This window comes from Heterodontus francisci, chromosome 7 (genome assembly GCF_036365525.1).
Source record: "Heterodontus francisci isolate sHetFra1 chromosome 7, sHetFra1.hap1, whole genome shotgun sequence".
Lineage (NCBI taxonomy): Eukaryota > Metazoa > Chordata > Chondrichthyes > Heterodontiformes > Heterodontidae > Heterodontus > Heterodontus francisci.
The window spans coordinates 26,850,793-26,863,728 of NC_090377.1; the positions used below are offsets into that span (position 1 = coordinate 26,850,793).

At 42.6% G+C, this 12,936-nt stretch overlaps 1 protein-coding gene across 1 annotated transcript in view; it reads left to right on the forward strand.

Moving 5' to 3' along the window:
• neb (nebulin) overlaps positions 1 to 12,936 on the forward strand; it is a 361,674-nt gene that overhangs the window by 300,685 nt on the left and 48,053 nt on the right. The window contains exons 129-133 of the mRNA XM_068036260.1: positions 1,852 to 1,950; positions 3,361 to 3,474; positions 5,311 to 5,415; positions 7,780 to 7,884; positions 8,929 to 9,033. Coding sequence (XP_067892361.1) covers positions 1,852 to 1,950; positions 3,361 to 3,474; positions 5,311 to 5,415; positions 7,780 to 7,884; positions 8,929 to 9,033 — 528 coding nt within the window. The remainder of the gene's footprint in view (positions 1 to 1,851; positions 1,951 to 3,360; positions 3,475 to 5,310; positions 5,416 to 7,779; positions 7,885 to 8,928; positions 9,034 to 12,936) is intronic.

Sequence of the window (12,936 nt, forward strand, 5' to 3'; positions counted from 1 at the left end):
GATCTGAGGCAAAACACTGGTGGCGAGCGTGAAGCAGGTAAGTTTTTCAGTGCGGGGGGAGGGGAAGTGGGGTCAAAATCATTTCATTGATGTAGGGGATGGTGGGAAGGATTACAGTACACAGTTTATGAACTTTGGGAGGGGAAGGTCAGTTGCTCAAGGTAAGTATTTTGGAGGGGGAGAGGGAAGGTAATTAAATCTATAGTTGTTGGGAGGGGGATGGTGGGAGAGGGACAAGGTCAATTTATTTAATTTTTAAAAATCATTTCTCCTTTAAATATTTAAATGTCACGATAGCGCTCGAAGCCCTTTAAAAATGGCGTCAGCACCTGTGCAAAGGCAGCTGATGCCATTGCCAGGGATGGACCGCCCGCCCTCTCCACGTCATCGAGGGAGCTGGTCCGCCACCGCCATTTAAATGAGCCGCCGCATTTAATATTGCGGCTGCACCATGACGTGTAGCCCGCGCAGGCAGACTGCCATTGTTCACGTCCGCCATCAATTACGGCGGTGGATGTATAAATTTCGGTCCATAGATTTTAAGAAGTGACTTCAAAGAAGAGAGGGAGGTAGGTGGAGAGGTTGCAATTTTTAGGGAGGGAGTTCCAGAGCTTAGGGCTTAGGCATCTGAAGGCACAACAACCAATGGTGGAGCGATGGAAACTGGGGATGCACAAGAGGCCAGAATTGGAGGGGTGTAGACATCTCAGAGGATTGTAGGGCCAGAGATTGTCACAGAGCTAGGGAAGCGTGAGGCCATAGAGAGATATGAAAATAAGGATGAGAAGTTTGAAATCGAGGTGCTGCCGAACAGGGAACCAATGTATGTCAGCGAGCGCAGGGTGGTGGGTGAATAGACAAAAGAAAATTGAAATTTGGTTTCACAGAAATTTCGCTCATAATCTACCTCGAGGCTTCAGGCTCAACTGTTAAGCAGAGAAAAAGCACATTAAGCATCATAAATCTTTGCCTACGGCTTCAGTTTTATATTGTGGTAACATTATCAGAGAGGGAGGAGGGAAATTAACAGCTGTATACAGTGCTAACTTTGAAAAGAGAATTCAATACATACTTGAAAAATAAAAACTTATAGTAATATGGGGATAGGACCTGAGGGTGGAATTAATTGCGTAACTCTTTCAAAGAGCCAACTTAGGTACGATGGGGTGAATGGCCTCCTTCTGTGCTACAAAATTCTATGATTCTATGAAATGCATAAAACTACCTAGCCGTGGCCTGAGGCTTTATTTGCTTTATATATGATATTTGTTAAATCTAATTCATTTTTGTTGTGTGACAGCATTTTGCTGTTGCCTCTAACCTATTTATCTGATGCTCTTGCACCAGTGTCCCAGTGCCCTGGAAGAAGTTACTGCAACCAGCTAATGTACATTAAACAGGCTCCAATCACTGGAACTTTAAGTGTACTTTAAGAAAACACTCATTGTATTAATTCAAAATGTCTGAGAACAGCCAAAATCCATTATATGAAAGTGTCCTTGGGCTACATCAGATGCTCTTTAGTCTGCAAAATTTCATTTCAATCAATTTTATTTTAAGGAACTTTTCCTGGCAAATCAGGAATGGTACATACATAGCAATAACCTCCCTGACGACGTTGTTCTGTTATAAGTGCTTTCACTGTAAGTGATTTCTCCTGTGGTAGAACTGAGCTGTGCCCTGCTTCTAACTAGTTGTTTACTGGCTGGATTGAAGCCCATATCTGCTGCTGTCCATCCAATAATTTATTTGTACTAAGCACTGCTATCCCATGCTTGCAATTACATCTGGCCTACCCATTAATTGCTATTGACCACTGCTCTGATCATACCATCTTGCTACGCTTCATAGGTGGAATATACCAAACAGAAACTCAGAGGTCATGGAGCTGCTTCATATGACACTCCCACGATGAGGCTGGCAAAGAAAGCAAATATCCTCACAAGCAACGTAAGACTTCAGTATCAAGAGTCCCTGTACAGCGTATCTGAGTCTTGTATTGTACCCCTGCCATTTATACAAAATTATCTTTTTTGGGGTTGCCCTTACAATGTAGTTGTTCCTTGAGCACCAATTACACTCACACAATGAAGCCAGCTTGGTTGATTACTAAGTGGGAATAGAGGAGAATGAACCAGCACAGTCCCAGACTAAGACATGTTTTTTTTTTTTGCATTCATGTTTTACAGCATGACTTTCCCTGTATGATTCCACAGATGCAATTCCGATGTCCATTTTGCCCCATGTAGGGAAAACAGAGGCCCTATATTTAACATTTTTCTTGTTTGAGCCTCACTATTGTCTCCATGGAATTACCTATTGTCCAAGAACATTTTCTTCTTTCTTCAAGAACTGTTAAAGCACCTGGGCCCTCTTGAGCCCCAAAACTGCCAGTCATGCTATTCCATTTCTCACCACATCCTCAGCTTTCTTCCTTTTAACATTTCATCTTGCTTCTCCTTATGATGGTACTTGATACTATACTTTTTTAAGTTCTGTGCTGAATTCAACAACTTTCTGTATATGTATTGGAACTCACAGATACAGCACCTGTAACTTTGAAATCACTTTTTTTAACTTTTGACTTTGTTCATTTTCTGATCTAGTGAGTCTTGGTATTGACAGAGGCAAGACTGTTTCCACCCAGCACACCTGTATTTCTCATAATTGGAAATGAACAGTTTTAAATGATTATTTTTTTCTCTTGAAATTTTTCAGCCATTTTTGTAGGACTCGTGGAGTTTTGAATGGAAAACTTTGACACCTGCGTTCTAGGCTTTGCATCAGAAGGCAGGAGCAGACAATCCACCAGCCTCACCTCACGATATTTAAACTGAGCACACGTTATCACATCAAGAAAGTAGAGTTAAATATAGACAAATTGACATGGTCTGAGTATTAGTAATTCAGGACCATGAACAACTGTCACGCTAACATTACAGTCAAGAAGCAGTGATATTTAAAAATGTGGCAAGCTGCTTCCGGAGGTCTGATAGCTGGAACAGCTCTACTGTTACTGGATTTTTCTGTATTATCAGATTTTTTTTGACTGTACATTTTTAACAAGTCACTTACTTTTATTGCTGTATGCCCATTGTCATTCCTGTTCAACACTTCATATCCAACCTCTATCAGCATTTATTTGTCCTTTTCTGTTGTGTGTTACCAGGTGAATGTATCTTTGTCATTCTGTTTATTAATATCGTCTGTATACTCGTCCCACTTTCTTGACCTGTATCATCAGTTCCAAAATGTTCGACAACTGATTTGTTTACTATTTTTATTATTGTATTGAGTTAAAGAGATGATGATTTATATCTTGGGGACAGCATAGTAACATTGATTTTAATTCATGTGTAGATTAAGTACAAGGAGAAGTTCAATAAGGAGTTTAAGGGAAAGAGGCCGAAGTTTGATTTGAAGGAGAGCTCAGGGTACAAGACAATGAAGGATGCAAACATTCTTGCTAGTGAAGTGAGTATTGAGATACTTCCAACAACAATAACCAAACTGTGTTTTGCTGGCTGGTTAAAAATGCCAGTGCTTTTAGGCAAAAAAAAATATTTGTTTAAACAAATAGTTAGATAAGAACCAATTATCTGTGAGTCTCTAAAGTTAAAAGGACATGATTTCTATTGCAGGTTCACAAAGATGCATGTTGAATGTTTAATAAAAGTACAGGTTCTGAAAAGCTACCAGTTGGGAGACCAACAGAATGTCCAAAAGGTGGCAGAGATCTGGTTGCATCACACTTTCTGGGAGTTTCTGACATGAGGTACAGAACATCCACCCAGCCCAAATGTGGGTAGAATTCCCAGATGTTCCCATTTGCCTGGCTGATTTGGAACCCGGTGTATTTCTGGAGTCTGGATGAGTTAAGATGGATTGTACCCTCCCCACCCCCCCTTGCACAATGGTGGTGGGAGTGGTAGTGGTGACTGAGCAGGACATGGCAAGGGAGGGGCCTGAGCAATCACCAATGGCAGGTGGGCAGTGGATTCTCCTGGCGCATGAACAGATGCAAAATTAGCACCCATAGCAGCATTTTCACCTGCCCCCTACAAATTAGGTGCCCTCCTGCTGATTCCAACAGAGTTGTCACTGGAGAGCAGCAGCAGGGCAACCCCAACATAAACAGTGAGATTACGTCTTAAGGAATTTCCAGGTCAGAATATGAGCAAATATTATTTCAAAGCTCCAGTTAGGGACCTTACCTAACAATCACCTTTCTGGAGGTCTGCATGACACAGTCCCTCTTTTCTCCACTTCTCTGCCACTCACAAACGCATACACATCCCCATGGAGTTTGGAGACTGAGGCCGGGCGAGAGCCCAGTGTCACCTCCTCTGGGGAAGGCCTACCGCATTACAAGCCAATTAGGCACATAAGAGAACAGCGGTGGGCCTTCCCTCGGATTAAGGACCTTCTCGATGGAAGTCCTGCCTGATGGGAGGTGCCGGCCAATCAGAGGCCAGCCGCTCTTTAACTGAGCAGTGCCACCATGGAGGCGGTGGCTGCTGTCGGTACTGGACTTACTGGAGGCGAGGGACCCAGGCCACAGGCGAGTCAGGGCAGGAGGGGTTTCACAGGGTGGGGATCACGGGAGACGGGGTTGTAAGGGGGTTGACAGCAAGGGTGGGGTGGCTCTCAGCAGGCCTCCCCTTCCTGATGCCAGTTCCCTTGATCAGACACTAAGTGCCTTTTAAACGAGGGACCCTCCACCCTCCCCCACCCAGAGCCAGCAAGCAAGTTTGCTCCCTGTGCAGTGACAGGACCGCCTGCTGCTGCGCTAATGCCAGCGGAGGTGGGATGAGGCCCTTAACTGAGCATTAATTGCCCACTTAAGGGCCTCAATTGGCAGAAAGGTGGGAAGGTTGTCCACGGGTCTTCCCGCCCCCGGACTTAATATGGATGGAGGTGGGAAAGTGACGGGGTCCTCCCCGCCACCATCCTGCCTGGCTATACGCTGTCTCCACCTTAAAGTCGCCGCAGGAGAGAGCATAAAATCCTCCCTTAGATTGAAAAGGAAGGGAAGTCAATGAACAACAACCCTGCTCCCAGTGGCCCATAAAGTAATGACCCAAAACCCACTCAGGCAGGGGCTTATGGAAAATCATAGAAATGTTTTTTTTTAGTATAAATTTATTCAGAATGAAACCTCTAGGACCTCAGAATGAAGTGGCTCAAGCTGTGGGGAATAGGAGAAATTGCAACTGACTCTCAGCTGTGTTGCCCTGCAAGTTAGAAGTATATCCTACAGCTAAAATACTTTCATACCAGTCAGTGTTGCTCTTGTGTTTCACATTCCAGGTTATATACAAGCAGGACCTAAAGAAGATGCACAAACCTGTGACAGATATGTCTGAATCCCTACAAATGCAGCATAACCTGTCCACTAGCAAGCTGTCAAGTCAAGTAAGCTGTTGAACTAATAAATCCACGTTTACGTTCATAACCTGTCCTGTCTCACTATAATCTGAATGTATAAAATCTTAACCATTTTCCTCTTCTCATCACTGACTATATTTTAGGGATATCTGTGGTAGTGACCTACTTATCTCTTACCCATGGTTGCCCTCATCAGCCATGAATAACCATTTCATATTTTGAATATTAAGCCTCACGTTTTTTTTCTGTTTAAAAACTTTTGCAGTTTTATAAACTTACTAATTCACTTCGGTGGAAAATCACTAGCTTTCTTCTTGCCTTGAAAATATCTTTTTGAACACTAACAAATTACCATTAAAGAAAAATACAGTTGCATTTTTCTTACTCTAGTCCAGGAAGTGAATGAAATCCTCGTTCAGGTGTGTGAACATTAACATTTTCAGATGGTTGGATATTTGTGTTTTAGTAATGGAAAGCAAAGCAGTGACTGAAGCCAAAATGGCACTGTGCCAGTTGGTGGGCCAACCATTAACAAACCAAAGTTTCTCATGAATCAGACATGAAGAAATGCACAAGATTTGACATATCCAGGAGTGATGATATGTTAATAAAATGGCATTTGAGGGGGAAAAATAATCAATATTGGTTCCCATAATAGCTCACAGTTCTCAATATCAGTTTAGCTGTAGTGTAAATCAACAACAGCAATAACTTGCATTTTAAAGTGCCTTTATGTAGTAAAACATTCCAAGATGCTTCACAGGAACATTATCAAACAAAATTTGATCTCGAGCACAAAGAGATATTAGGAAATGTGACTAAAGATTGGTTGAGGAGATAGAGTTTTAAGGAGCATCTTAAAGGAGTAGAGAGAGTTGGAGAAGCAGAGAGGTTTAGGAAGAAAATTTCAGAGCTTAAGACCTAGGCTGCCAATGGGTAGCGGAGTCAGGTGGAGAATCAAAGGATATAAGAGGCATGTTTCCATGGAAAAACTGTCGCTGACTGGTCACCTACATTTACTCATTGACAGGGAGTAGGGTGCAGTACTTGCCAACCTTTGGCAAAGAGGAAAAAAATAACTTCCGAAAAAGGAGACCAGAAAAGAAGTTGGGAAACAAAGCAAAGCTTTAAGATTTGTAGAATTTGTAGAATGCTTTTAGTACAGTGTCACTGTGGCTCAGTTCGTAGCATACCTTGCAGGTTGGTAGGTAAATTGGCCGTTATAAATTGCCCCTAGTATAGGTAGGTGGTAGGGAAATATAGGGACAGGTGGGGATGTGGTAGGAATGTGGGATTAGTGTAGGATTAGTATACATGGGTGGTTGATGGTCGGCACATACTCGGTGGGCCGAAGGGCCTGTTTCAGTGCTGTATCTCTAAACTAAACTAAACTAAACTAAACTTGTCTCTGAGTTAGGTTGTGAGCTCAAATTCCACTCCAGAGGCTCAAGTATAAGAATCTAGGCTGATGCTCCAGTGCTGCACTGTCGGAGCTGCTGTCTTTCGGATGAGATGTTAAACCAAGCCCATCTCTACTCTTTCAAGTGGATCTAAAAGATCCCATGGCATTATTTCACAGGGGAGTTGTCCTGGCCAACATTTATCACACAAAAGATTATCTGGTCATTATCACATGGATGTTTGTGGGAGCTTGCTGTGTGCAAATTGGCTGCTGCATTTCTTACATTACAACAGTGACTAGAATTCAAAAGTACCTTATTGGCTGTAAAGCACTTTGGGACACCCTGAGGTCATGAAAGGCATTCTATAAATGCGAGTTTGTCTTTTTAGAAAACTCTGCAAGACATTCCCAATTATAGCTAGTTCAAGAATCCTTCCAGATTGGAACATTTCCTTATCAAACACCTTAAAAGCTTAAAAATATGTAATATACAAAAGCAATCATAGGCAACTTAAAGAATTGATGGCTATTAAAAATTATCTTTATACAATAGAAATATTTTCCTGGCTATATTAAAATACATTATTTTTGCTTTCTGCACAATATTAAACTTTGTTTCTGTTAGTTACTTTTGAAAACATTTCTTCTTCCATGTCTCTTAACAAATCACTCTAGTCGCCATCAGTAAAATAACCAGTTCAAATGAAACCAGCTTGTTAAATGGTTGCTACATTAGCTCTTCCAACAAAATGGCATTTCACAACAGCTGCTTCTATTTCCATTTCGAAATGTCTACAACCATTGTGTGTGATCCCATGAGCCATAATCCATCCTCCATATCCCATTTTTTGATTGGATTTCTTTTCTTTCCTCTTCACATTATATTGTTTAACAGAACATTTTTTGTGAGCACCTATTTTGTAGATGGGTCACACTATTCAGACTCTGTAGTCTCTCTGTTATTGAGGTGGTTTTTGAACCTCCCATAGTACCAGTACAAGAAGGAGTTTGAGAAGAGTAAAGGTCACTACCAACTGGTGTCCGACTCACCTGAACAAATTCATCTAAAGGACGCAACTGAGTTACAGAGCCAAGTAAGTGAGCTCAAGAAAACTGAACATATATTCATATGTACGTGTGACTTTACCCTACCCCTCCAGGGGTTCAGTCCCATCCAGATATTAATGTGCAGCAAGTTATCTAATTTGCAGAAGAAATAAACTGTAGAAATTTTCCAACATGAACCAAGCACAAACCTTTTTCTGTAATCTGTGTTTTAAAAATGGAAAAACTAAATCTACTGTTATTCTTTCTTCCTTTGTCATGCCTCTGAGTTTAACATATTCACTATTATTTTAAATTGCGTCTTCAACCCCCTCCCCATTTTGTATGATCTTTCCTTAGTTCCCTTGTACAATTCTCTGACTGAGGCATGAGGAAGGGTGTAAAAGTGTTTCAATATCTGTTTACTCTTACTTTATCTTCCTTATTCTAAGAAGTTGTCTAGCTTCCACTAGGCACTACTTCCAGATAGTTTAGCTGAAACCAAGACATTACCACATAGAGGATCATTGGGATAACTCTAAAAATTACCATTTGACAGTACAGTATGATAGAGAGTGAAAGAATAGTACCATCATATTGCCAATGGCAGTGGTGGTTTTAAAACAAAGCTCTCATCTGGACACTTAATCGTAGAGATCTCCCAACCAAATTTTTAATTTTAGTGTCCATTTTTGCCTATACGAAGTATCATGAGTGTTGATTTACAGCGAATTGTATGGATTAGAAAATGTTATATTTTACCATAGAAAATGCCAGCAATTCCTTTTATTTTGTTTGCAGCCATTTAGTTCATATATCTTCCAACATCTATTGCAGTCTTAAACATTTTACCCTGTTTAAATGAACATACTGCATTCTCCTTTCTTTTACCAAATATTGAGTTGGAGTTAAATGAAGCATAACCTCTTTTTAAAGATGCATTTGCCCTCCTGATCATTTGTATTTTGAGGATAGGGGAAGAGGATAAATGCTTTTACAAACTCTTGGGATGGGGTATGTTATAAAGTCTGGATGGCAACTGCAACATGTAAAGCTTTGTCAGTTGCCGAGACTCATCATGATGTACATTTCAGGTCAAATACAAGGAAAAGTATGAAAAAGAAAGAGGCAAGGCAATGTTGGACTTTGAAACACCCGTTTATCTCACTGCCAAGGAAACCCAGCACATGCAGAGTGAGGTAAGGTCAAGGACTGGGAACATTAGCCCTGGAAAACCTATCTAGGGTCCTGGTATTGGTGGTACTGTGGAATGGTGGCTGTCTTTGAAGAGAAATATGTAAGATTTCTGACTGCCAGTTTTTGGTATTCTTCAGGCAATTGCTGTGGCCTTGAAGAATATTATGTTTGTTTGGAAATGAGAAAGAAACTTACATACACGTTATGTCAGACTTGTATTAAGTTTTATAACTGTACACTGTCACAATTGTACATATTAAAGGGTGATTTACTCCCAAACAGCTCATCTACTCTTCAGCCATTTTGATCCCTTGCTCTTCCACCAGCATCACTGTGACACAACCCAACATTTCCACCCAGGTGATCGAGACATGCCGTGATCACTTTTCCAATATCTCTCAGCCAGCCAGCGAGAGGCAAACTTGCCTTAGGGTGTTGTAGATAATGATTTGTCCCTTCCCTGAGATCTGGCACTCCTTCTGCAAAGTGCTCAAGACATTGCAATAATTAAAGGCAAATGCTGGGTCACAGATAATTCTGTTTCTTTCACATTAAATGTATATTAGTATACCTACAGCAAACGATACAAGCTTCTTGTGGACATCTGCCAGGATCAGACCTGGCTCCTTGAACCATAGGAGATTCTGCTCTCAGGTTTACAGCTGATTATCAAGACAGGTTATATACCACCAGTCACAGAATTATTGTAAGGGAAGAACAACAAGTCAAAAGGGAAAAACATGAATGAGATTTTTTTTTCTAAATGTTGCTGATTTATTAATGGGTCAATTGGGGGGAAGATGATGGCGCTCTTGGGATCTTACTCACGTCGGATGGGCAGGGCCCTGCATTTTACTGGAGGTGGCATCCTGGCGGCATGCCAGGGGGCCATCGACGTCTCCTCTCACTCACCCCAGCACAGACCCGCTGGGATGTGACTGGCACAGTCACGGCCTCAAGCCATCATGTGGAGGGCATTCCCCTTCCACAATGATGGCCTGACTGCTGTAGAGAGTACCTCCATTTTGAGGTGCCCTCGCAGTCTCCCGTCTGTCTCAGCAGTGCCCACCTCTCCCAGTGGGCTTGACATTGCTGTTGGGCTTCCTATTGGGCCTCCCACTTCCCAGGGCCCCCTTTGTCCTCTTAATTGGATGGGGCTCTCGGAGGTGGTTTCTTAATTGCCCATCTCCAGAAAGATCACAACGGACCTCCGATCATGGCCACTTCCAGATTCCCAACCCGGAACTGAGGCAAGCGTCAGGATCACAGCCCATCCGGGAAAATTCAGCCCTCTGTTGCTGCTCACCAAGAGGTGGTACCCTCCGAACTCATGAAAGATGACTGAACTGAGCTGTTAAATAATAGGAAGTCTAAAGTGCTGCTAAAATAGGAACAAGGTGAAATGGATTTCAAGTGAAAAAAAACCCTAAGCTAGGTCATTCCAATAACAGGAAACCCAAGTATATCTGAGAGTGTAAAAATAAGCCATTTCAATTACAGGCAGTCACGATGAGAAGTCTCTGTTTGGCATTAATAACTAAGTCATCTCTCAACTTAATTTCAGCAGTTTCGCATGGCAGTTCCTATCAAACAGAGTGGTCAATTTGGCTACTCATTCAGCCCATCATTTCCTTAATTACTCAGCTGCATAGAATCTTGAGCCAATAAAATGATCCTCGAATAAGCATGCTGCTTATTCCTCTATTAATAAGGGTGGTGGAGTTCACATCAGTGATGCTAACTGTCCTCTACAGGTGCAATCTAAAAAATAAAACAGACAACTCTTTTTTTTTAATTCTTTTCATAGGATGTGAGCATTGCTGGCCAGGCCAGCATTTGTTGCCCATCCCTAATTGCCTTTGAGAAGGTGGTGGTGAGCTGCCTTCTTGAACCACAGTCCATGTGGGGTAGGTACACCCACAGTGCTGTTGAAGGAGTCTTGGCGAGTTGCTGCAGTGCATCTTATAGATGGCACACACTGCTGCCACTGTGCGTCAGTGGTTAAGAGAGTGAATGTGTTAAGGTGGTGGATGGGATGTCAATTAATTGGGCTGCTTTGTCCTGATTGGTATCGAGCTTCTCGACTGCTGTTGGAGCTACATTCATCCAGGCAAGTATAGTTGAAAAGGGTCATAAGCTGAACTTTGGTGCAGGCAAATTGATTGTTTTCTTTCAGAATTAATTGTGATGTAAACTGTAAGAAGCTTTTTAAAGGGGGGAGGGGGGGCAAGTTCTTTCCACACACACTTACAATTGACTGTAAACAGCAAACAATGAAAACCTCTTTCCCATCTTTACTATTGATTTGAAATATAGAGTTATTAATGTGTAACTGAAATTAGCTAGGCAACTGCTTAGGCGTTTTGCTACTGCACATGTTTTGGCAGCTATTTAACAGCTTTACCCAGCAGTATCCACTTTCACTTCTGAAGGCATCACCTGTAAAGTATAGGAAAAGGAGTAGGCCATTCAGTCCCTCGAGTTCTCCTCCATTGTATTGAATCATGCCTGATCTTCGCTCCATGCCCAACCAAAATCTGACGATCTCAGTCTTGAAAATTTCAATTGACCCAGCGTCCATGGCCTTTTGGGGGTCAGAGTTCCAGTACCCTTTGTGTGATTAAAAAATCTTCCTGATTCCACTCCTAAATGGCCTAGCTTCAACTTTAAAATTGAGCCACGTCTCATTATGTATTTCCCCAACTGGAGAAAATAATTTCTCTGGCTGGGATTTTATCAGGCAAAAGTGATGTTGAGAACCCTGCGTCGCCTCCTTTGTGGGAGGCCTGCCAAATCAAGTGCCATTTAGGCTTTTAAGTGAACAGCGGCCTCTGAGAGTTACTGACCAATCAGAGGCCGGCAGCTCTTTCACTGAGCCGCGCCACCACGGAGTCGGTGGCTGCTGCCGGTGGAGCACCTACCCAAGGCCCAGGAGTGGTGGTGGACCCAGGCCACAGGTAGGTCAGGGCGGGAGGGGTCTCGCAGGGTGGAGGTTGTGGGAGAGGGGGTTGTTTGAGGGGTTGGCAGCAAGTGCAGGGAGGGTGGCTCACAGCAGGCCCCCCCCCCACTTCCCGATGCTGTGGCCCTCGTTTAGGCACTGTGCCTTTTAACAAGGGACACCACTACCCACCACCTCCCCATCCCAGAGCCGGCAAGCAGAACGTGCTGTTTCTCGTGCCATGCTTTCCGGTGACAGGCCACCCACTGATTGGCTAATTGTGGCGGCTGTGGGATGAGGTGGCATTAATTGCCCATTTAAAGACCTCAATTGGCGGTGGGACGGGATGGCCGTTCACATTTCAGCGGAGGCGGGAAAGTGGTGAGATCTCTTCCCCACCACCATGCCACCCGATTATATGCTCTCCCCACCTGCAAACCTGCTGCGGGGGAAAGCATAAAATTCCCCCCTCTGTATCTATCCTTTTATCATTTTAATCACCTCAATTAATTAGATCACTCCTCAACCTTTTATACTCAAGGGAATACAAACCATGTTTATGCAACTTCTCCTCATAATTTAACCCTTTAAGGCCTGATATCATTCTGATGAATCTGAGCTGTACCTCCTTCAGGGCCAATACATTTTTCCTGAGCTGCGATGTCCAGAACTGAACACAGTTCTCCAAATGGAGGTCTGACCAAGAATGTACAACTGAAGCATCACTTCCTTACTTCTGAATTCCAGCACCCTTTGGGATAAAGGTCAACAAGTTCTACCCATTTTCTATTTTGTTGTTTTACCTTGTTAATTCCCTTATCCAATAATTTTCCAACCATCGGTGTATAACCAACTTTGATATCTGTGTAAAAACGATCAGCTCTGCCAAGAATCTTTTAAGATAGTCGTTAGTATTGCTGGAAATGGAGACATGTTGTCGAAGGTTTTCGTCTTGCACTCATCAGGA